We start from the raw sequence: 26704 nt of genomic DNA on the forward strand, positions 1-26704 counted from the left end.
AAATTAATAACAATGAACAAATTAATTTCGAAAACTTTATTCTGTTACATTATACAGATATAATATCATTTTATAATATAATCAATATTATATTGATGAATTAATATATTATGGGCAGGCTACAACCATCAATCCTGTGTGTTGATAATCAGTATTTATTTCTTGCACGTGAGCATAGGGTTCGGATTATGCTACCATATCAATTGAAAACCAAAACTGTGTTTTTGACAAAGCTAGTAGGGCCCCCTGTTGTCGTCCCTAATTTTGAACTATAGGGCAGAGGAGAGACAGCGCAGCACTTTACTACCCACAGTCCACGCTAAGGGATTAATTGTCAGATTAATAATGCACAAATAGCTTAAAGCAATGATAATGTTTTGTGATATGGCATGGATTCGAACTCGGCTCGTCAGAACCGAAATCTAGGAAGGGAATTCTCAACTGAATCTTGTAAAAGTACCTTTTGAAACGACTCGAATGTCTTGTTTAGTGATATGTGTGTGTGTTTTCTCATAGCAAAGCCACATCGAGTTATCTGCTGAGTCCACGGAGGGGAATCGAACACCTGATTTTTAGCGACGTAAATCCGTCCAGCGGAGGACGTTGCAGTAGCAGAGTAATTAGGAATCAAATGGGTTTTATAAACTGTCGAAAAGGGAAAACATTCTAAATGTTTAAATCTTTATCAAGCTTTGTTAAAATAAACAAAATATCAACTTCCAACAACTTTTATAATTAACTTTATTTCTGATAACGCGGTCGTATTTCGTAAAACTGAACGTATTGTCTTGTTACTGGTGTCCATTTGGACCTGTTTTGCCATCTGTGCTAATTCAACCGTAACGCTTTCTTTCATTCTCATTGGCTGATGAGGTTTACGCCTCTCGCGGGTATAAATCCGTTTGTACTTTTTGTTCCTTATGGTTGAATGTATTGAAAGTTTAAATTACTAAGTTTTAACCAAGGTTATCCAAGCAGATATTTATTTAATGATAGACCAATGTTAACGATGTATAAACGTCATAACTTGAAAAAAAAAAGAGGTGGAGTGTTAGAATCAAATAAACAAATGAGAAACTTCCTTTCATTTACCACTGGTCCTCTTCTGTGGTTAAGATCTGGGAGTGACATTCTACCAGACTTCAATCTGACAGCGAACGGAGATCACAGTGACTTCATGAATATGTCCTTTCAATCGCTTCACTCTAACTTCTCTCAAACTAACGCAACACCGAATCAACAACTAGTTGATGCTGTCAACTGCTGTTTTCATAGTAACCTGTCAACATTAAGTTCGACTATTAACTACTTGAAAGACAACGTGGATACCATGTTTCTGGTCATCTTTGGTGACATTATTTTATGTGAGTACATTTTATCGTATGGATAAAATAAGATACTGTCGTTTATTGCTTATATTTATAGGATCTTGGAAGTTATTCGATGTTTCTGACTTAAACGTGTTCGTTTAAGATCACAATTCAAAATTATTTTTATGGGAAAAAAATGTCGTTTTTTGTGTGCAACGAGACTTGATTAATGAAACCAAATTATCTTATTTAGTGCAAACAATAAACAAATGTAAGTAATAAAAATATCGAGAATTATTCAATTACTTTCAACAAACGATCTTGAATCAGGAAGATACAAAAACACGATCAAAACTACATGTGAAAAAAATGGGCTTTCGTCGGTACTCCAAGTTAAACTGTATTTGTTTTACTACAAATCTGCACATTTGCACTCTAATGGCTCAATTGAGGCTAAAACCGAGGTTCGATACCCATGGTGTACGCAGCAGATATAGCCCATTGTGTGAATACACGACAAACTGTCTGCGCTCTGTTCCCTACGGGGAATCAACCCTCAGGCTTTATTATTGTAGGTTCGTTCACTTCACACCGACCCAAATAGAATTATGTGGATGACGACGTGATCATAAGGTTAAGCATCCAAGATATATTTCACATAGAAAACAAAACATGAAAATGATAACTAATTTGTTTAAGTTAAGAGCCTGGCCATGCCAGGTGGTTAGGGCGGTGGACTCGCAATCTGTCGAGTCGCGGGTTCGAATTCCTGTCCATCCAAACGTGTTCATTATTTCAACCGTAGGGACGTTATATTGTTACGGCCAATCCCACTATTCGTCGGTAAAAGTCAGTTGATACTACAAGGTACTGTAGTAGATAGAAGTAAGCACACCTACAAACATAAAAACATTAAAAATAGGTTAAAATCTACAGAATAATGTTAGAAACAGCAATGAAAAATAAGTTGTCTACCTAATTAACTCTCTCTGTGTTTATCTCTAATTCATTATATTTCTCTCTTTCAGTAAGTGGAAACGGTTATCTGATTTAAACGACATTTTACAATTTAATATCAACTTCCGATAAAGGAAGCGGAATTAAAGACTATCTTGGACATTAATACAGCTAATTAAGTATACTTTTCTTACGTTTCTAGTTACAAAGATTACGTATTTTTTCATCAGGTGGTTACTTTTGTTGTAAATTGTATTTTCGGCCGTAATCCCAATACTATCTCAGAGGTCAAGCATAGAATATTTAGGTTAGCCTTAAATAATTATATTAAGCTAAAAATACAATACCATCTTTATAGCAATAAAAAATAAAAACAAAAAGCAATGACGCTCAATATACTAAATAGTATAAACAATGTTGTTAATGAAAGTAACAATAAGGGAATAATTATAATAATTTACCTAAGAAACGCAACTGCACTAGTTATCTACTGCTTGAAGTTCTTTTGTAGCATATAATAATTTTTTAAGGAAATTCATAATCTTAACTCATTTGTATGTAAAATTTTACCATACAGTGTCATCAAGACAAGTGCTACGTAAAATTGAAATATGAGCGTAGGGGATCGTCCCTCCTACTGGAACCGGTATTGCCAGGTGGTTAATGCGCTGGACTTGTAATCCGAGGATCGCGATTTCGAGTCTCCATTACACCAAACATGTTCGCCCTTTAAGCCATGGGGCTGTTATAATATGACAGTCAATCCCACTATTCGTTAGTAAAAGAGTAACCTAAGAGTTGGCGGTAGGTAGTGATGACTAGCTGCCTTCTTTCTAGTCCTACACTGCTAAATTAGGGACAGCTAGCACAGATATTCTTCCTGTAGCTTTGCGCGATATTTTAAAACACACAAACCCTCCTGCTGATGGTGTTCCGAGGATCTTGCTCAGGAAAGTTTTGAAATTTAAACCTGAAACGGAACATTCTGATGACATTTCATTCACATATAATCTTTAAGAAATTAAACACACTGATGACAAAATCATTGCAAGAAATTACATTTTCATATCTAGCTTTCTTATTTCAATTTTTATTTGGAAGGAGAACATTCTGGAATATTCGGTTTTTGACATAACTACAAGTAAACACTCTTCGGAAAATGCAATTGTTTGATAAAGAAGTGACAACGTGTTGAAAGCAACGGTGTGCATTTATTTGTACCTAAAACGAAAAAAAAACAAAAACATATTGCTAAGAAATCAATGAAATGGAGAACATCGGACAAGTTTCTCTATAATTAAGTAAAAGTAACATGTGGAAATAAGGAGGCTATTGAGATAACCTTTGAGTCGCTTCGCGCGAAATTCAAAAACATCTTTCACAAATAATTGTCGAAGGTCATAATTGAACAGTCAACTTTCAAATGCAATTTAATGTAGTCCATAACAAGATATTAGCTATTAAATTTACTTTCGTAACTTTGGTTTGGGTTTTAATTTCGTAGGCTAGCGCAGATTTAGCAGTGTAAGACAAGAGGAAAGGCAGCTAGTCATCACCACCCACTGCTATCTCTTGGGTTACTGTTTTACCAACGAATAGTGGGATTGACCATTATATTATAACGTTCCCACGGCTGAAAGGGCAAGATCGTTTGGTGTGACGAAGATTCAAACCTACGAACCTCAGAATACGAGTCGAGCGCCCTAACCACTTGGCCATGCCGGGCCTATTAAAGATAGAAGCTAAACGTTAATAAGAAAAAAAGATACTGCGAGCTGATATATTGATATGTAATCAGAATATCCCTGAGTTATTCTAGGACTATAGGTATAACACAGAGCTAACTTACCCTAGGTTCTTCCGTTGTGTTGTTTTCTTTCCTTTATTAGTTATGCAGTGTGGTTTTGCTTTCCTGGAATGCGGGGCAGTTCGGAGTAAAAACACCACCAACATCCTCATCAAAAATCTTTTGGATATCTGTAAGTAACAATTTTTGAAATCTATAATTAATAACTCAGGAGGGTCAAAGCATTAAGATCAGAGTAGGTTATATACTGCACTACTACAAGATTTTGTGGACGTAAACAGCGGTATTAGATTTTCTTTAATTCACTTCTTAATAACGGTTATAGATTTTGTTTAGCCCTAGAAGTATGTAATAGTTTTAGTTTTCTGTTGAAAAGATGTCTCATCAGTAACGTGGGGCCATTTTTACAATAATAAAACATTATTACCAATTTCGTAAATGTCCCAAAGTAGCGGCATATATGAGAAGTTTCACAAGAAACGTACAACAAGTTATGTAAAACTGTTTTGGTTTTATAAATATCAACATTAGACGTTACAAACACAGTTGTATTTTGTTTGATGACCTTGGAGCATGACCATAAAGTTTTAATAAACTCTATAATTACTAATATCGAATTACACGTATGAAGTTTTTAATTATATCGTAAAATATCTTTCCACATGTCTCAGTAGTACTAATACTTTGACGAAAGTTTCATGAACGCCTTTCCACAGTATCTACAAAACACAATAGTATTCTAATTCTGTAGTATGCATGCACACGACGTATTTTTTCTACCTTCCTGTTTTAAGTTATGAAATATCAAATTAGTTGTTTATTCTGAGATTATGCAGCATTTCTATAACAAATGTTCCAGTTAAGTGGACTTCATTCTACAGGTCCACAATCCGAAGTTCCGAAATCTGAAGTTTTTTTCGCAGAGTGTGGTTTGTTTGTTTTGGAATTTTGCGCAAATCTGAAAGGGCGAGCATGTTTGATGCAACGGGGATTCGAACTCGCGACACTAATTACGAGTAGAACGCCTTAACCCACCTGGCTATGCTGGGTCATGTGGATGTGGAGTTGGGTCAGCTGTTATACTGACGCTCTGACAGGCGCGTCAGTTGTGTCTCCGGTTTGCTACTGGTCACACTGTCTGCTGTTCGCTGGTATTTTTTCATTGCTTTTTATTTTGTGACTTTGTGTTTAATTTCACTGTGAAAATAATGATGGGGTGCTGCTCTGGACCCTACTGGAGTGATACATTTGTTCTAAAATTCCGAATTACGAAACACAACTGGTCCCAAGGGTTTCGAAACAAGGCTGAAATGGGGAGCATGTGAAAGGGATTCGAACCCGCCATTCTCAGATTTCGAGTCGAGTGCCTTAACCACCTGGCAACCACGAAGTATCATAAAAGATATGTGACAATTTATAAGTGATTGTATAAGTATTATTTTCTACGCTAATGTATTCGTTTAATTATTTCTCTGTTAAAATAGTCGTTTAAACTCTTGTTTTGTTAATAAGTATATTCAGAAGTTCTTTCTTAACAATGATAAGGAATTGTATAATTGATACTTAAAACCGTTGGTACTTGGAGAAACTCAGTAAATACACAGTTGAAATAAAAACCAAAGGCAATTGTACGTTTGACAAAAACTTCATTTATGAGCGAATATGGTTGCGTTGGTAAAGGTACGATGCCTTTGCTGAAGAAACTGTATTTCTTTCATTCAGTTATTTATGAGTAATTGAATAAAACAGTTAAGAGAGTATTGTTATACCCAGATCCTGGGTTCAATCCCTACTCTGGAAGTTTCGTTTTTACTTACAATATTTGCTGTATATGTTTGTTACCAACTCCACTTAATATTCTGTATCACGTGCTTAATCAGTAATATATTTGTTCTTATAAAAATCTCTTAGTTAACGTATTTGACTGTTGTAAAAGGTAACGTGAAGATGCTTTCATTGCTACGTAATACGTTCAATAGGACTTTTTTTTGACGTCTCTAATCAATATTTAGAATCAGTCGGTTCCTAAATTACATGAGTTATTTCCTACCAATAACGTCAGTTAAGAACAATTACAATTAATTAAATTAGCCACCTACAAATGCAGTTAAACTAATAATTTTAAACACTTAAATACATGATGACAATTTGTGTTTTTTTTTATTACGAGGCGTAAATTCAAATATTCAATTATGGGGTAAAATTCGTGAAGTTGAAAAGTTTTCCTTATCTTTATTACTTTGTGCGTCGTCGAGCTACTGATCGGAAAACATAGGGATCGAACAATGACTTCACTAAACACGCTCCACACCTCTATAAAGCCAGGAAAAGCCTTCTAGCGGCGGATACTGCTAACTTACAGCCTTTCTCTGATCAGTAGCCCAAAACTGAGGTCGGCTATAACTGAACCCTAGAGGTCTCTAATCTGTCTGATTTGGCTGAAAATCCAACTTAATTTGTGCGATGCTTGAAATGCCATGAAAACGTAGATAAAAAAGATTGAAATTCAGCAAGTGGATTACGTTATTATGGTTCAGAAGTCTCCCAGTAGAACAGCAGTAGGTTTACAGATTTGTGACACTGAAATCTAGGGTTTTATTCCACGCGTTTGACACAGCAGATAGTTCATTGTGGCTTTAGAAATGTTTCAGGTTTTATTACTAATAAAAGGTTGTATGTATGATACTAATGTTTCGCTTCACTTATTGACAGTATAATACTAGAGGGGAGGCAACTAGTCATCACCACCCACCGCCAACTCTTGGGCTACTCTTTTACCAACGAATAATAGGATTGACCGTCATATTATAACGCTCTCATAGCTGAAATAACGAGCGTGGTTGGTGTAACGGGGATTCAAACCCGTGGCCTTCAGATTATGAGTCAAGCACCCTCACTACTTTGGCTATGCCTGCCCTTGTATTTCAGAGCAAAAAACATTGAAACCTAGCTCTAAAGAGCCATCATGTGACAAAGATGGATAAAACTTTGTACGAAGACTATTGAGTGTGTGTGTTTTCTTATAGCAAAGCCACATCGGGCCATCTGCTGAGCCCACCGAGGGGAATCGAACCCCTGATTTTAGCGTTGTAAATCCGTAGACTTATCGCTGTACTAGTGGGGGCCAAAAAGACTCTTGAGACTATCCTTATGTCGTATTTAGCGTGAATCTATTTTTATAGTATAAAATATGACGGCACAGTTCTCTCTATTGTTAGATGGGTGTGATAATTTCTTCGTCTTTAGATTTGCCGTATTCATCTCATACAGAGTGACTACTTGGCTATCTGCGCTGTGCCTCGCACGAGTGTTGAAACCCATTTTTAAGTATTATAAGCTTTCAGAGGTACATTTGAGCCACTTATGAACCAAGTAGTTTAACAAATATTTTTATATAAAAATTGAATGTTTAAAATAAACGTAAGATAAATATTCTAAACTTGTTTTCACCGTTCTAAACACATTTCACGTGTAGTTTAAAGTATGAATTTTTTCTACTTATTGGAACAAGTGAAGAAAAGACCCTAATAGTTATCAGATCTTAATATGCATAAGAAGTCTATTTCAGTTTAAATGTTGGAAAAAATAGATATTTAGAACGTAGTAAAAAGATGGAAATCTTACGCAAGACCTTAAATGTATTCTGTAGCATAACACCAGTCATGCGAAACGTTCTGTAAATAATATATCACAACAATTAACATGAGGCCGTTTCAAACATATGTATAATATATCACAACAAGTAACACGAGGCCGTTTCAAACATATGTATAATATATAAATTGACTTTTTTGTTTTTAATTTTTTGTAAGCATTAGATTGTTTGTGATAGCTTTATCAAAACAGGAACGTAATTTTTCAAAAGGATTTAGGGTTCGGAGTGGGGAAACAAAGTTGTCTGATTTCATGTAAGCTCCTTATGTTATGGTATAAAAAAGCCTTCCATTTTGTATTGGGACTCTACTATGGCGTAATAGGTTTTTCATTTCAGCTGAGGTCTCTATGCTATGGCGTAATGGAACCCCCAGTTTAGCTGAAGTCCGTATGTTCTGGTGTAATTAACCCTCCAGTTTAGCCCCAGAACCCATGGTCTTAATGGAGCCCATTGATAATTTTATTTTATATAAAATTAGATGGGATGTAGGGTCCATACAACCTTAAATCTGCCACTGCTTTGACGTAATGGGTCCCCCGATTCCCATGGAGGATCTATGTTATGGCGTAATTTACTCATATTTATTACCCCGATCTGACTAGAAATATTTATAAAAGCTACAATTTGAATTCCCTTTATGAGTTTGTCTAGTCCCTTTATTTCAAAAGATGCACTTCATCAAAAGCAAAGTAGGTTAAAATGATCCAGGTGACATTAAGCGAAAGTAATGAATTATGTTCTTCGGGGTATGGGGAAGATATAAAAGGGAAGAAATTTTTATTAAAGTATATAATAAATAATCGTTTCTGCTAAATAATAAACTTCCAGGAAAGAAATCTAAGAAATAAAGAACAAAAAACATCAACGTTTCTGCTAAACATTGCAACATCCAAACTTGATTTATGGCCAATTTGTTTAGACAAGCGAGTTTCGTCTGGAATTACAAACAAAATCAAAATATTTTTAAAGACATATCTAATGACAACGTTTAAGAGAAACCACTTCAGCCGGAACGAAAATCTGAAAGTATTGCTGCTTTATAGAAAGGTTGATCTGTGACAGTACTTTCCCGGTGTTTTCAACAATTTGGTGATAAATTTTAAAACCTTTCTTATATGTGTAACATGACCGTGTGTTTGTGTGCAAGAGACATCTTTTAATGTTTCTTTCAGTTACTTGTTCCGTGAGTTCTGTAAGTAAATTAACGAATATAAAGTTTGATATAAAGCTGTTAATACTTATTGTTAAGATTAGCGTGATTCGGAAACTATGTCTTTCTTATTCTTTGACAGATTATTTAGGCAGAGTGTTCATGGTGAAACTTTGTAGAATGGACGGCAACTGTCTGTTGTGGAGACACAAATGTAGAGGACGGCGTTTTGAACGTCTTCCAACTTGAAGACGAAAGGCAGAAGACTTTCGAAACGTTGTTTTCTACACTTGTGTCTCCACAAGCAGTTGCCGTCCATTGTACAATTTCATTATGTCTTTCTTGTCTACACATGTGAACTCCCCTTATGGTGCACATGCATTTCAAAGACTGAATTAATTACAAGAACTAGCCCGTCGTTAGTACAGCGGTATGTCTACAGATTTACAACGCTAAAATCAGCGGTTCGATTCCCCTCGGTGGGCTCCGCAGATAGCCCCATGTAGCTTTGCTATCAGAGAAAAACAAACACATACAAGAACTATGGCAGTAAGCGTTCATTCTAATTTTTTAAAAATAAATTCGTTTCTGTGTTTTATTAAAACATAATTAAAAATAGATCAGTGGGTAACCCCGACCCCAGTGGCTCAGCAGCAAGTCTGAGAGTTACACCTTTAAAAATGGTGCTCGACGCTCGTGATGAACACGGCACGGATATCCCCTTGTGTTGTTTCGTGCTCAAACAATCAAGATTAGATTATAATTTAGGACTTAACGGAATAACGTGGACCGAGTGCGTAATTATTGATAACAAAATAAGGAATATACACGAGATCCGGGAAAACTAGAATAAAATATGAGGATATGGAAAGCTAGATATGAGGATTATTTTCTATATGCTTTTTATGGATATAGAGGTCGTTGTGGTTTTCCATCTCTTCAGAGTTAACTACTCTGATCATGGTTGCTCATGTCTTACAATAATTCTGTAAACTTACTCATTTTCTGGATGTAACGTTATTTTCTTAGGCCGTTTTTAGCCGCGGCAAAGCGGCTCAAAGAACGGTTCTGAGTTTGTTTTTCTTCTTTTTCAAGTACAAACTTTTAGCTTGCAGCTCCGTCATCTCTTGACCAATCTGAACTCTAATTACAGTTTTGGACTCAGGAGTTCAAACTCTTTGATTGACGTATTTCAACATGCCCAGTGCCACACAAATTAATTTACTCCAATTCTATATAAGAGAAATTAAATTTGAGGGTAGGCTAGTAGTGATTCTGACGAGTGAAAAAATTTGAACGGGTATACGCGCACCCCACACTTAGTATTGCTGCCGCACAAATATATAGGTAACAAAAGTATCAAAGATTAATTTGCTCTAATACGTACCAAGAGAATCTCATATTCCGCGGCTATTAAGAATTCCCTCTAGCTTTTCCATTACTTGCACGGACAGGAATTATTGTCTGACTTGTTTTAGGGTTTTCTTTCTCTGCAACCAGTTTACCTTTATTATCATGATCACATCCAAACCTACTGGCCCAGCACAGTTAGGTGGGTTAAGACGTTCGACTCGTAAGCTGAGGGTCGCGGGTTCGAATTTCGATCGCACCAAACATGCTCGCCCTTTCAGCCGTGGGGGCGTTATAATGTTACGGTCAATCCCACTATTTGTTGGTAAAAGAGTAGCCCAAGAGTTGGCGGTGGGTGGTGATGAATAGCTGCCTTCCCTCTAGTCTTACACTGCTAAATTAGGGACGGCTAGCACAGATAGCCCTCGAGTAGCTTTGTGCGAAATTAAAAAAAAAACAAAAAACAAACCTACTGGACTAGTAACACATCAACTGTTTTCCTACTTTACACATGTGAGTGAACTTTGAACTCGGTGCTCTTAACATCCGTCTTCTAATCTTGACAGAAAATGTTTTTTGTCCTTACAAGAAATACACCTGTGTCTAATACACATATATATTTATATTATCTTACACACCTTTCTGTGTAATATATATATTTATACTATCCTACACACCTGTCTGTGTAATATATATATTTATACTATCCTACACACCTGTCTGTGTAATATATATATTTATACTATCCTACAGACGTTGTATTGCCACGTGATTGTTAAAGTCTCTATTATTAAATAAAATCAGAATTATTTGGCCTAGTGACGATATTCAAATTATTTAGTATATGCAAAGAACCTTTTACTTTTACATTTAATGACACGTGCTACACCAACAGATAATGTCTAAAGATATCGTGACAGGACTTACAGATAATTTATTTCTTTAAATCGACAGACTCTCTGCGTAACCGAGCATGTATGAGCAACTCTATTTAATAGCCGAAAAAACCACGTGGTTTTGTAACATTTCTCAATCAAGGTCATCCTTACAAATCACATGTTTTTTTTCCTTTCAATTTTAAAAACTAAACTTTGTCCTTTTCGAGTTTTGTTAATTTTGATTACTTCTTGCGTGTCTAAGTATGTCCCATGTCGTGAGGTACCTACTTAAAACATACTTGCAAGTATTCTATGTCAAGAGATGTAAAACAGACATATGACACAAATTTGTATACCGAGGGTTGTTTGTTTTGGAATTTCGCACAAAGCTACTCGAGGGCTATCTGCGCTAGCCGTCCCTAATTTAGCAGTGTAAAACTAGAGGGAAGGCAGCTAGTCATCACCACCCACCGCCAACTCTTGGGCTATTCTTTTACCAACGAATAGTGGGATTGACCGTAACATTATACGCCCCCACGGCTGGGAGGGCGAGCATGTTTAGCGCGACGCGGGCGCAAACCCGCGCCCCTCGGATTACGAGTCGCACGCCTTATGCGCTTGGCCATGCCAGGCCGTATACCGAGGTAAAGCAGAGACACTTAGAGATATCCTCTCTTCATGATACCGAAGAAATTAAATTATATTTATATATTGGCGGAGTATTTCATGCTTTATATGGAATCTTTAAATTATCTGTTACTCAGATACTGTTGTCTGTAATTGAAAATTGTGTTTCAGTATTTTAGAAACGATATTTCGTTTCTTAAGTTTCCAGTTTCTATTTTTTTGTTTTTTTAAAAGAATCATCTGTAACCTGTAATTTAACATTCTACGATTAACCATTGTTTGTTTCATTAGCTTTATCCCTACTTGCTGGCCTGACATGTCTAGGCGGTTAAGGCAATCGACTCGTAATATGAGGGGCGTGGGTTCGAATCCCCATCACACCAAATATGCTCGCCTTTTCAGCCGTGGGGGCGTTATAAAGTTAAAATCAATCCCACTATTCGTTGATAAAAGAGTAGCTCAAGAGTTGGCGGTGAGTGGTGACGACTAGTTGTCTTCCCTCCAGTCTTACGCTTCTAAATTAGGGACGGCTAACGCAGATAGCCCTCGTGTAGCTTTGCGCGAAATTCAAAACAAAGCAGATCCTACTTGCTCTTTAACAACTAACACGATCGATCTTATTTATAGCACTGACTGGTAGGTTGTAACTGATATCTTAAATGTTTGAAATAAAACTGTATTTTATCCGATAAGTCAGCACTACGTTTACAGGCTTATAAAGCTTAAAACAAGATTTCGTCATTCGCGGTGAGCACACCATAGATAGCCTAGTATCTAATTTTGAACTTAATAACAAACTGCAATAGCAGAATGTTCTCGGTAACGTGGTAAATAGAAATAATAACAATAAAATAATAATAGTAGAAATAATATTACGTACGGTTAAGCTATCCAGTGGCTTATGGGTAAGTCCGCGAGCTCATGATGCTAAAATTTGGTTTTATACCAACTTTGCACTGAAAAGTTGGTCAACATGAAATCAAAAATGAAAGTGTGACAATGAACCAGAGGGCGTATGGTGGTTTTATATTACTTACAACGAATTAAAGCACTGCATGAAGCGTTGAATGAAAATAATGTAGAACGAAAGGATTACGTCTCAGGGAATAAACCCCTCAAGTAATTATAAGCACTCGTGAATTTAAGTAAAGAATAACGTGTCAACTATGCTATATCTGCTGTATCGAATGATGAAGAGGTATTTCTTCTGATACCAAAATTCGTTAAGCTAGCTAGGATAGGATAAACGTACTAGTGGTTGAAACGTTATGTCCCCAGTTACTCAACCAACAACTGTTATGGTGTGAACTAGATTGAGCTCTAGAAGTTCAGTTTTAACAGTTGAGTTTCGTGTTTCGAACTATATATCATAACCAGACGTCAGAAGGGAAGCACATGTCACGTCAGTTCTAATATTTTTAGCAGAAAAGTGTATCATCTTGTTTGCTCTTTAGTTGTTGCTGACACTCGTCCATCCACGCTCCCCACTTTTAACAGACACACGAACTGTGAATAATATGTTGTTAATAGACTTGAATTCCATCAGGGTTTAATAATATATGTACGTATTATCAACAGCTAACTTTTTGATAGCATTTTCTTACAAAATTATCAATTTTAGTTTAAATCAAAAGTGTGGATGCAAAAAAACGGGAGTTTTCATGGAAGCATGCTTTAATCGCAAGTAGCTAGCGTGTCGATCTGAAATTCGAGATGTGACACTGCCGAATACTTTCTGCACATTCAACTGTGGCATTTTGTAAAAGTGATAATAAACTTGGTTGACAAACGTAGATAAAGTCATAGTGGAGGTGGGTGTTGTTAACTGGCTGCAGATGGGTGTTGTTAACTGGCTGCAGATGGGTGTTGTTAACTGGCTGCAGGTGGGTGTTGTTAACTGACTGTAGGTTGGTGTTATTAACTGGTAATAGTTAGATGTTGTTAAGTGGCTTTAGTTAGGTGTTCTTAAGTGGCTATAGTTAGGTGTTGTTAACTGGCTTTAGTTAGGTGTTGTTAACTGGCTATAGTTAGGTGTTGTTAACTGGCTATAGTTAGGTGTTGTTAACTGGCTGTAGGTAGGTGTTGTTAACAGGCTCTGTATTATAAAAACATCTATAGTGTGCAAGTCCTTGTAGAGATCTATGTATTATAAAGTATATGTACTTACTAAAATATTCAATAAAGCATTTTGTGATAATTCATTTGAAGAAATAACATAACGTTTTCTCTTTCTATTTTTTAAAGCCAAATGTTACATCTGACTGTCCTTTATGACATATATCTTGTGTGTACATACTATGTGTCTCTACCTGTCCCTAAATGTCATTCAATAACTTTTCAGGGGTACAAACATATATACACATTTATATATATACACATTTTTATATGTATACATATTGTTCAAAGTTCCCAATTTTAGTAAACATTTTCAACAAATCTGCAAATTCATCTATTTTTTTAAGTTATTGCGGGGATTGCCTATTGGACTATTGGATACGGATTTGCCTTCGGAGAGGGGAGCAGTTTCATCGGGTTTAGTAATTTTGCAAGTTACGATGTTGAGGGGACTCGACTGTCTCACTGGTTCTTCCAGTTTGTCTTTGCTGCCACGGCTGCCACCATAGTGTCAGGATCTGTGGCAGAGAGATGTAACTTTTCTGCCTACCTTATATACAGCTTCATTATAACTGGTAAGTTACAGACCAAGCTTATAACTTGTAAGTTACGAACAAAACCTATAACCGGTATGTTACGAACCAAGTCTATAACTGGTAAATTACCAACCAAACCTATAACTGGTAGATTACAAATCAAGCCTATAACTGGTAAATTACAGATTAAACCTATAACTGGTAAGTTACAAACGAAGCCTATAACTGGTAAGTTACGGACCAAGCCTATAGCTGGTAAGTTTGGAAACATGCCTATAACTGGTAAGTTACGAATCAAATCTATATCTGGTAAACTGCAGACCAAGCCTATAACTGGTAAGTTACGAACCAAGCCTATAACTGGTAAATTACGAACCAAACCTATAACTGGTAGATTACGAACCAAGCTTATAACTGGTAAATTACAGATCAAGCCTATAACTGGTAAGTTACAAACGAATCCTATAACCGGTAAGTTACGGACTAAGCCTTGTCTGGTTAAAAGACGTAGATTGGAATATAAATAGATGGAAACGTGAATATGCATAGGTATATAGAAGAAAGCTGACAGGTGAAGAGTTTGTTTGTTTCTAATTTCGCGCAAAGGACTAGCTGCATTAGCCATCCCTAATTTCGCATTATAAGACTAAAGAGAAGGCAGCTAGTGATCACAACCCACCGCTAACTCTTGCGCTGCTCTTTTAGCAGAAAAAAAGTGAAATTGAATGTCACATTATGACGCCCCTCCCCAAGGGCGAGCATGTTTGGTGTAATACGGATTCGAACCCGCGACCCACAGATTACATTTTGAGTGTCCTAGCCACCTGACCTTAATAGGTGAAGAGAATAAATAGAATGCTGTTTTGAATACATACTCATTATATCAGCTTACACTATATATATGTGATTTAATTTTATGTAAGGTGTAAAACTATTGTGGCCCCCTTTGTAGCTGAGCAGTAAATCTGTAAGCTTAAGGCGCTAAAAACTGGGTGTCGATACCTATAGTAGGCAAAGAACATATAGTCCATTGCGCGCTTCGCAACAAACCAACAGAAAAAAAAATACAACAACATGGGAAAAGTAAAATAAACCTTACAATTTATAATGAACGTAAAAATAACTTGAGGTTAAATCACCCCCTTTAAGAGTCTAATCCTACTATTCTACCATATCAGGGTACCCTGGTTGTCTAAATGTTGTACATCATAAAACGTTAAACAACAAAGTGTAGCCCAAGAGTTGGCAGCACATGTTGTTGATTATGCTATTCGTCTAGAGCATAGAGATATTTATGCTGGTAAAGGCCCACTCTCTAGGCCCACACCCTTATTATTTACTTTCTCGTCTTTAATAGAAAAGTCAAAATAGAATGTAACATACCCAACTATACGTTCTTTAGTATGTTGAGCTGCCCAAGAAACACAACACTTGTGTGAGATTTGAACAAGAGATATCAAACCACGGAATTCCTATTCTTTTGCAATAATATCTCTTGCTCTAACCAATGACCTATGATCTATTTCCATATCCCCAAGTTAGGTTTTTTTTTTTGTTATAGATTTAATCATGTGTTTGCCCTCTCTCATTCTCTTCTTTTCAGAAATTCTGGAATATCTTTTACCAGGAGCGCTTCACAATAATGACTCGCCACCAGAGTGTTCCACATGGTAGTAATAATTCTACCACAATTTTGAGCGGGAGAGACAGGACTCGTCGCCATTTTGGCAGCCTTTATTTCTCTATTGGAGAAACGATTGTCGGAGGACCTATTAAGCTCGCGACCAACTGTATCGATCGTGTACCACATATTATAACTAAAACTTAATATCTTTATCCTCTGTTAGACTCCTTGATGCCAACGAGCCCATCATGACTAGACTAAGACCACATTTAACTGCAGGGCAAATCACACCGGAAACTTAGGAGGTTATAGATAGAGTTTGAACTAGAAGAATTAAAGGATAAAGTTATCTCTATCACACCTTCTTCCTTCTGTTATAAGACCGTGCTTCATGTAGCACTCAATGAGTTCCAACAATTCTGTGGAGCGTTTCTCGTCCTTCTAACCAGTTCCTTCCAGTATTCCTGAGCGAATTCTCTGAAGCAAAGAAACGGATCACACGTTGTGTTTGACACAAACCTTGAGGACAGGAGACTACCCAGAATACACAGAACAGCTTGAAAAATGCAGCGTTACAAACAAAAATAGTCGTAGTTGCTACTTGGTTTCAAAATGAATGCTTGAACTAACATGAAGTGCTTATAAGGCCTTTCTTCTAATATCAGGGCTCAAAATTCACGGTTGGATGCGACAGTCGCAGTAGTGATCTAGATGCGATATTTAAGTTAACATTAATACAATCTCTGAATATAAATAAGACAGGCAGAAATCAATAAATTTCAAACGTATATTACTAGTCGGAATCAACGTTCAAGTTCTGATAACATGGTTGCAGCAACAGATTATCAACAGAGCTGGAATTAAAGTATCCTGGGCCCCGCGTACAGCATATTTTATGATCTTATAAAGGGAAATTTACACAATTCTAGGCCCAGCATAGCCAGGTGGGTTAAGGCGTTCGACTCGTAATCTGAGGGTCGCGGATTCGAATCCCCGTCGCACCAAACATGCTTGCCCCTTTAGCTGTGGGGACGTTATGATGTGACGGTCAATCCCACTATTCGTTGGTAAAAGAGTAGCCCAGGAGTTGGTGGTGGGTGGTGATGACTAGCTGCCTTCCCTCTAGTCTTACACTGCTAAATTATGGACGGCTAACACAGATAGCCCTCGAGTAGCTTTGTGTGAAATTCAAAAAAATCAAACAATTGAACAAGCAAAAAATATTTATTACTTTTTATAAAGGTTTATTGAAATGGAAGTAATATAATACAAATTTAATCCCCTTCACCGCGTAATTGGATTTCACGATCAGTCCGCAGTCGTTGTCATTTCATCATTAAAAAAGATCGTAACTTATTATTGTGATATATATGACACAAACTTACATCATCTGTCTTAATAGCTTAGCATGGCCAAGTGGTTAGGGGCGCTTGACTCGTATTCTGAGATCGCAGGTTCAAATCCCCGTTACACCAAACATGCTCGCTGTTTCAGCCGTGGGGGCGTTATAAGTGACGGTCAGTCCCACTATTCCTTGGTAAATGATAGCCCATGAGTTGTCAGTGAGTAGTTATGATTAGCTGCCTTCCCTCTAGTTTTACACTGCTAAATTAGGGACGGCTAGCGCAGAGATAGCTCTCGTGAAATCCACATAACAGACAAACAAAAGCTACCTTGATATGGACACTTAGCTGAGTGCCTCGCGCCGTTTGCCAGCTGGTACTCGTTCTCTGTATTGGGCTTTAGGGCTTTATAAACAGACCGGGGCTGGTCGTGTTCACCTGGACCTCTTCCTGTCCCTACAGTGATTAGTTTACTGTTGTATAATATTATTTTAATTGTTAAATGAGGACCAGAAGCCATACATGTACTCTGACACCTTTTACGGCCTTGTCCATACATTTTGGAAAAAACTTATAACAAAACACAGCATTCTAGTAAACACTAAATTTATTCAAAAACCAGGTTCATAACTAAAGTCCATACTATGTAAAAATTACACTGACAAACACAACACCAACATTATTTATAAAATAGAACGCAAGAACTGTCACGACTTCTGTATTGGAGAAACAAGCAGAAAAATGGAAACCAGATTCAAAGAACAGAAAAAACACCTTCACACGATTTTGAACATTGCAAATCAAATAAACACAACACAATCACAGTAAACACCCAGATACTAAGTAGGGAAACAAACATAAACAATCCTCAAATCGAAGAAGTCCTATTTATACAGCAACTAAAATCAAAATTAAACCAGTATAAAGGAACAACTTTATACCTGCACTAATTAGTAACCTAACATCTAACTGCAACGCCCTCTACAATTCAATACCTGTTTACACTTTCGTCCTTAAGACATGCGCACTGCAACGGTCAGTAGCAAACGCTCTCTTTGTTAACCTGAAGATGATCTAAGAAGATCGATACCAGGGCCGTAGGGATGGGGGTATACATCCCCCCTTCAGTTTAGGTGGAGGTAAGGTGCATACAATCGTCCTCCTCTACAGTTTGGTCTGTTGAATTGTTTTATTGCATCACAGGCCTACAAATTGTGTGTTTGTTCTTGTGATTCTCGTATTCTTACCAATTGAATTACATAATTAGGTCTAGATGTAGGCTTTTTCAGTAGCCAAAATGTACATCTTTAATATAGGCGTGCTTCTAAGCTTTTCGATCTAAGCGATAGTTCGTAAGTATCAGTCAGTAGGCCTAAGTATATATGCAAGTATCGTGACAACAAGATTACTCTGTGACTGTATGTTTACAGCTTTCAGGTTCATGTTATCAGAGATTATCAATTTGCAAATTGAAGAGTCCATATAAGTAGTTGCAAAAATCATCCCTCCCCATCGGGTGTAAAAAATCTACGCCCCTGATCGATACGCTGTTCTCTGCTTTATTTTGGTCAAAGTTTTAATACCCATACCAGCCATCTTGAGATAGAGAATAGATATAGTCTTCGTTAAAGGATACTTTACTTTATACTTTGCTTTTAAGATAGAAATTGATTTGTGAGAGCTACTAAACTCTGAAGGATTGTTTCCCACTCACACGTCCAATGTCAGCATATACGACCTCTGGTGGTCGATCCAAGCTCCTGGGAGGTTGTCGCTTCCCGCGATTTAATGTAGCAAATGGACCAAAGTATACACCGGTACAAATAATGAACACGACTCTGATAGGAGTATGGTAACCATGACAGCGATATATGGTAGTGACGATGCTACCATTACGATGTCCATATTTAAATAGTGTGACAAAACACTAGTGCAGGGGGCGAGGTAAAATATCAAACCTCATCCTCCCAAATTCTCATAAAAAAGAACGACGGTTCTGCGGTGAAGGGTTAAACAGCAATTGTAATGTATGACATATTATATAATGTTAATACGCTTCGCAGTATAGTTCACTGAATGTCCGCGTGTTTAAAATAGTACTTTGCATACTGGCCGCAGCAAATTAACAAAAAAATTCTATTCTATTTACATTTTGTACCATATATGACCCATGACGTCTTTCTCAACACTTGAAAAGTTGGTTAAGATTGGCTATTTTCATTAAGCTTCCGCAAATCGCCACAAAACGTAAATTTAAATTGCCTATGATTGGTTATTTCCAATAAGTTTCAGCAAATCGCCGTAAATCTTAATTTTTTGTCACGACGGGTATAATTGACAAGTGACTTACATAATTATTAAAAAAACCCAATAGGAACGTAGCATAAATTAACATAAAATACAAAATACTTTTCTTCATTGCATTTGTTTGTCCAGACAACCCTAACAGCGTAATAGATAAACAAAAAACATTGCAAACGTCCTAGTTACAAAATTAAATTACCTTAGCGTTATGAAAACCTTACTTTTCCTTGGTATTTCGTTTCGCCTTCAACTAAAAATATTAGAAATGTATAGCATTTCAAGGAGATAATTTAGATTTAGTAATTTAAGGGAATATTGACGCGTTTTAAAGAAGAATTGGTTTTGGTTTGAATTTCGCGCAAAGCTACACAAGGGCTATCTGCGCTAGCAGTCCCTAATTTATCAGTATAACACTAGAGGGGAGGCAGCTAGTCATCACTATCCACCGCCAACTCTTGGGATATTCGTTTACCAACGAATAGTGAGATTGACCGTAACATTATAACGCCCCCATGGCTGAAAGGGCGAGCATGTTTGGTGTGACTGGGATCCGAACCGTTTTTAAGAAACCCTAAATGTTCCTCAATTCATTTAAAAAATAAGAAAACTCATTCATTATATTAGCATCATGGTCCTATTTCTGGTCTGCGTGTTTAGCCTACTAGTTTATGAGCATATTTCTGGTTTGCGTGTTTAGCCTACTGTTTGATTCCACTCTAGATATAAATTATTGCTATAGTAGCAATGAAGTTCAGTTTCCTAGCTCTATTCATAAATTTGTTAATTTTTATTATTAATAGTGACCAATTAGTTTACATCCTACGATTCGTCTTCTGACGTGTGCTGACATCTTTAGAGAAGGTTGTGTTTCATCCCGTTTTTTCCACCTTTAGAAAGATCGGCGTGATATCCACTCCTTATGAGTAACAATCAATCGCGTAATTAACGTTCCTATCTATCAACCAAGAAAACCTAGGATCTAAATCTTTCCACCATATAATGTTTTACTCAGAACTTCATTATAGGCGACATATTATTAGTCGAAATAAAGAGTGTTTATCACTCTCACTAAATATGCTAGCCCTTTTAAAAGCCTCAGGAGCGTTATATTGTAGCGGTAAATCCCATTTTTCGTTGGTAAAAGAGTAGCCCAAGAATCCGCTATGAGTGATAATGATTAAGTGTCTTCTTTCTAGTCAATCAGTTCTAGACTAGGGACGGTTAACTCAGATAGCCCTCGAGTCTTTTTGTGCAGAATCAAACAAACAAACTTTTCTACTAACTGTCATTTTTGTTAGGCTTTATAATTCTGGATTTAAATATTTGAAAGTAAATAGGAGGTTTGCATAAGCAAAAAAACTGGATTAGTGGATTATTCTTTTAATAATGAAAGTTATTTTTACATAGGTTTTATTTACCCTGTGGTGGCACACTGGACATGGTCAACAGAGGGGTGGTTGGCAGCTGGAAATGGTAGCAACGGAATGAAGGTGAGTTTCATAATAACCAAAACGTTTTTTTTTTTTTTCACATGGGCTTCATTTGCTATTTAGTGAAACATTAAACAGTAGTGTAACTTAAAAATTTAAGTTATACCTCTAAGTGCGTTAGAAATGGTATCATGTTAATTATTTGTGAGAAACAAATTGTCGTTAGGTGGCTATCAAACACCTCCTCTGAAAATAATTAACTCCTCCCATCATTACAGGACTTTGCAGGAAGTGGAACAGTTCATCTTCTTGGTGGTACCAGTGCTTTCATTGGTGCTGCACTGTTAGGCCCACGGATTGGGAAATTTGATTCCATTACAGGCTCGGTCAATGATATTCGTGGACACTCTGTGCCGGTGAGGTTTTATGGTTTATAGACGTAAAACTTCATTTCCTGTTAGTGTTTTAGACATGATGTTTTTGTGTGTTTCTTTTATAAAATATATGCAGCGTCCTCTACCGATAAATATTTTAATTGACTTTTGATCCATCCGGTGTTTTCTTCTATAGATCATATAACACGTTTCTACATATAAAATTGTAAGCGCATTGTTATATGAATCATCTTAATGGCACATGGTTAAAAATAAATCAATAAAATCATTTAGGAGAATTTGAAACAAACTATTAGACTGAAGAAAGAATAATACATTTGGCATCCTAAAATAAATAGCATAATTTAATTGAATCAGAATAATCCACGTGCACTGAAAACATCCACCACCTTTTCTATTGAATGTTAATTATTTTCTCATCAGTTGTAATGGTAACTACAGGAGTTACAGTGCTAGTGACTAGTGTTTACTTTGTCTCCTACACGTAAATACTTGCATGTTGATACTATAACTGTATGGTCAAGCGTGTTAAGGCGTGCGACTCGTAATCTGAGGATCGCGGGTTCGCATCCCCGTCGCGCCAAACATGCTCGCCCTTTTAGTCGTGGGGGTGTTATAATGTGACGGTCAATCCCACTATTCGTTGGTAAAAGAGTAGCCCAAGAGTCGGCGGTGGGTGGTGATGACTAGCTGCCTTCCCTCTTGTCTTACACTACTAAATTAGGGACGGCTAGTACAGATAGCCCTCGAGTAGCTTTGTGCGAAATTCAAAAAACAAAACAAAGAAACTGTAACAGCGAAACATTTGTTGAATATTTTAAAAACCCACAAGTTATAGCCGGGTGGGGGTGTTGATGACTGACACTCTGACATTTAGAAAAAAAGTCGAAAAGGTTCACTATTTTGAAATTTCTTTAAAATAATACGCAAGAAGAAACGGTGGGCAAATGTTTTGAAAAAAAGACGCCATCACCGACCCATACACCCACAAGTAATGCTCTTTACGACCCTGATATGATATCTTTATTGGCTTCTCTTTTTTTTTTCTTCACAGTTATATGCATTAAATAAAGACATGTAAATTAATTAGAGAATGTTTTGTTTTCACGGACTTCGATCCTTATTCTTCGTTATGATTTATTAATTTTTAAATCAAATAATCGTCAGTAGACGTCACGTGGTTCCTGAAGTTCCGAAACCCCAAAACTTGATGTATCACTGCATTACATGGTAACTTCACCTCATGACTTTAGAAAAGTCCCAGCCAGAATGTTGTGTAACTGTAATTCTATACTCTCTCCTCGAGGAAGTATTGTTTGATAAATGTAGTTCCACATCTTATAATTCTTTCAGATGTTTTTGATTTTCCTATTTTGTTTTATTGGTTTGGATTTACGTTTTCAAGAAATCTGTACTACAGACAAAGAAAATGTGAGAAAAAGAAAATTAAAATTTTGGTTTGATCTGCCAACTTTATTCGATCACTTTGCTACCATCTATCGACAGATGATAATGTGGTAAAACATAAATTACAATAATTATGTCAGTGAAAGACGCACAAATAAAATAGTGAACTTACTTGCACACCCATCAACCCTCGTGAAATGTGTATAACAGAATATTGAGAAGCAGTGTGTGGCCTGGTGGTTAAGAAATGTTACTCGAAATCTGTGAGTCGCGAGATCGAATTACACAGCTGAATATATTCATCCCCTTAGCCGCAGGGTTGTTATTTTAAATATGAAAAACATATTTTGCATATGCAAATAATTATATCTAATAAAGGGTACATAGGGTCAAGTTTGTAAGAAAGTGATTAAACAAATTATGGTAGTTAATTATTGGCTCAAAATACATTGTTCATAATTTATTACGTCACCAGATACGTTTTCAAGCGTCAAATAATTAAAATCCTCAATTAAAATTAGATTTTAATTAATTAGAAACGACGATTAAATCCATTTCTTCAAGGGTATACCCGGTTATCCATGCCAGTGGATTTACCCAGTGAAATTATGCCAAAATATTATAGAGGTATAATATATATGCGCACCCTCCACATACAATTATACACACTTAGGTAAAGATATATCTAATAAAGGGTGTATAAAAGAGACCTAGTTACCATCAAAATTCAAGATTTACACGTTTTCCAACAGCGCATTTTCTTTTTATATCTGAAAGAGGCAAATTCCCCCTTCAACCCACTTCTTTATTACTTTGTTAAGCTTAAATGTTAAAATCTTTTCTCTTTCGAAGTTTATTAAAGGACCAGCACATCCAAAAGGAAAAACAAAAGCTAATTTCTGGTTGCTGGGAATATTTCAGAATATAACATATAATGGTTGATTGTATTTTAGAATCAAAGAAATATGGTTCGAATTTCTTAAGTCAAACTGGGTATTTTAGTTTTTTTTAACGCTATTTACAAATGGATTTTCAATCGACGTTAATTTTAAAAACTGTACAATTTTTTTTTTTATTAATGAACTAAGATTAACTTATATGCAACTCAGACTTACAGCGCTAAAATTTGGTTTTCGATACCCGTAGTAGTTAGAACACAGATAACCCGTTGGGAATGTTTCTGTCCAACAGTAGACAAACCGTGTATATATATTTTAATCATTACAAACATACCAAAAAGTGTCTATAAAAAGGAAACTTGAAAAAAAAGATATTATTTAAGGCATAAATTATAAATGCGTTAGCACAGATATTTATACTTTATTTATTATTTTCCGTCTTGGTTTATGTTCCACTAAACATACTAGTATTTCAATTCATCTATTTCTTTCAGCTTACTGCTTTAGGTGGTTTTATACTGCTTTTTGGATTCCTGGCATTCAATGGTGGATCACAGGGCCACATTACCCATCAAGAAGATGCTGATGTTATAGCGAGGGTAGTGGCCAACACTATCATTGGTGGAAGTTTCGGTGGAATAATTAATTTGACAACTTATAAACTAGGAGCTTTCGGTAAACCTCGACAGTGGAGCTTACTGTTTTCCCTTAACGGTGCTTTAGCTGGTATGGTAGGTATTAATAAAGCGTAAGAATTTCTAAGAAATGTTTTGATTAGAATACTCAGTGCCGTCATAAGAATATAACTATTTGCATACATTTAAGGAAGGCCTGGCATGGCCAGATGGTTAGGACGCTCGTCTCGTAATCTGAGGGCAGCAGGTTCGAATACCTGTCACACCAAACATGCTCCCGTTTTCAGCTGTGGGGCGTTATAATGTGACAGTCAATCCCACTATTTGTTGGTAAAAGAGTAGCGTAAGAGTTGGCGGTAGGTGGTGATGACTAGCTGCCTTACCTTTAGTCTTACATTGCTAAATTAAGGACGGCTAGCACAGATAGCTCTCGTGTAGTTTTGTGCGAAATTAAAAACAAACTACACTTGAGAAAATGAAGTTTGTTTGCGGGGGAGGGAAATTAACTAAACTTTGTTCGTTAAAAACGAGTTTTGGATTGTCAGTCACATGCATCTTTCGAATTCCCAAGTGCGCTTTATTTTTAGCTTTCTCACTATTCGTTGGTAAAAGAGTAGCCCAAGAGTTGGCGGTGGGTGGTGATGACTAGCTGCCTTCCCTCTAGTCTTACACTACTAAATTAGGGACGGCTAGCACAGGTTGTCCTCGAGTAGCTTTGTGCGAAATTCAAAAACAAACAAACAAACAAACCAAACTGATTAGCGCTTAGAATTTAAGGGTAATTAGGAATTCAACAGAATCTTGTGATCTTGTCAGCCGAAAGCTTGTTTTTATACACTTGCTTAGCTTTAGCGCAATAGCAGAAGTGTAACATACCAATGCTCTATTTTTATAACTTTGGTTATAATTAATGAACTCTTTATTTATTGATGGCCTGATGGTTAGAGATCTCCACTCAAAACCATCAGGTCAAGCGTTCAAATCCTCGTCAACAAACATGCTCGCTGTTTACAACCGTGAGGACGTTATAATGAGAGGGTCAAACCTATTGTTCATTGGTAAAAGAGTTGCCCAAGAGTTGGTAATGGGTGGTGTTAACTAGCTGGCTTTCATCTAGTCTTTTACTACCAAATTACGGACGGCTAGCTCAACTTCGAGCGAAATTCAAACCAAATCAAATCTTTTGATGTGTTGAATTTTAGGTTTGTGATTATGTTGCTATTTATTATGATGGGTTGTGTTCCGTTAGGTTAACGATAATTTTTTGTTTTATACGTTCATCGAATGTAATGAAATCTTGTATATAACCTGCTTAGTGTTATGCTGAGGTTTTCCCTATCTTGTGTCTTTGTCATTAAAAAAACGATCAGACTTGCTATGGAGTTAACACTGAATAATTCAATCTGGAGTATAACACAAGCTCAAAACTGTCCACAAACAAATCCATATACCTGGTATATTCAACAAAACTGACCACAAACAGACCCATATAGCTGGTAGTTTCGCATCTTCCTTGTTATAAATAGTTTCTATTCAGTAGAGTTATTTATATCACTAGTGTGGAAATATTGTTGGGATTTCGGCCAATAAAGCTGGTTTTGGAAGTGCTTATCGTGTAAACCTAAACACCCCAAAACATGTTATTTACATCTCTCTGATTCTTAGTCTGTAATAGACAAATTATAAGTAATAAAAATATATATAATGTATTTGTTATCACAGATATTAAGTCTATGTCTTGTGTAGTTGTCTTTAATGATATGGTCGTGTGCGCCTTTTTTAGAAGCTTATGATAATGTCATTTCACGTATATATGACAAGTTAGTTTTATTACACTATTTTTGTTTCATTGGTTAAATTGTTCACGTATTTACCATTCTCATTTTTTTTCACATATTTTCACTGTAATTGTTTTGCATCATTAGCTCAGTAACTAGATTAAAATTAACAATAAGTTTTCTAAACTGTCGTGAGATATTATTGGGATGACGACCGAAAATGTCGCTCAGATCGGTAATACTCAACTAATTTATCAATGCATTCTAATAATTATAAATAGCAGATGCATATTAAGTTAGATATACTCATTACCTCGTTACTTCTCAGTCCTGATCAGTTAATTTGTTCAGAAATTAAGATACAAAGTTGACTGGATCTCGTGATATTGCCCATTCTCCTACAGTTACCACATATATGTGGACCTTGTGTATATGTTAGGCTTACTATTATGGAGTTTTCTTTCTTGAATCGTTACATGTAGTAAAGCGTTGCGTGCTTGCGTG

General features: G+C 36.4%; 1 protein-coding gene and 1 long non-coding RNA gene across 3 annotated transcripts in view; one reads left to right on the forward strand and one right to left on the reverse strand.

Annotated features, from left to right (window-relative positions):
* The first annotated feature begins 1000 nt into the window (after nt 1–1000).
* Nucleotides 1001–26704, forward strand: part of LOC143225339 (putative ammonium transporter 1) — a 42729-nt gene continuing 17025 nt past the window's right edge. Inside the window, exons 1-6 of one of the 2 annotated variants that reach the window (XM_076454559.1) lie at nt 1001–1364; nt 4157–4246; nt 14197–14424; nt 21064–21146; nt 21365–21502; nt 24282–24518. In XM_076454559.1, coding sequence (XP_076310674.1) covers nt 1001–1364; nt 4157–4246; nt 14197–14424; nt 21064–21146; nt 21365–21502; nt 24282–24518 — 1140 coding nt within the window. The remainder of the gene's footprint in view (nt 1365–4156; nt 4247–14196; nt 14425–21063; nt 21147–21364; nt 21503–24281; nt 24519–26704) is intronic. The other variant, XM_076454560.1, reaches the window with a different exon arrangement.
* LOC143225341 (uncharacterized) lies at nt 1358–16560 on the reverse strand. The gene is made up of 3 exons (XR_013013806.1): nt 16371–16560; nt 4117–4244; nt 1358–2205 (listed from the first exon to the last, which is right to left on the reverse strand). It is a non-coding gene; the product is annotated as an uncharacterized LOC143225341 (long non-coding RNA).

The sequence above is a fragment of the Tachypleus tridentatus genome, chromosome 9 (genome assembly GCF_004210375.1).
Source record: "Tachypleus tridentatus isolate NWPU-2018 chromosome 9, ASM421037v1, whole genome shotgun sequence".
Classification (NCBI taxonomy): Eukaryota; Metazoa; Arthropoda; class Merostomata; order Xiphosura; family Limulidae; genus Tachypleus; species Tachypleus tridentatus.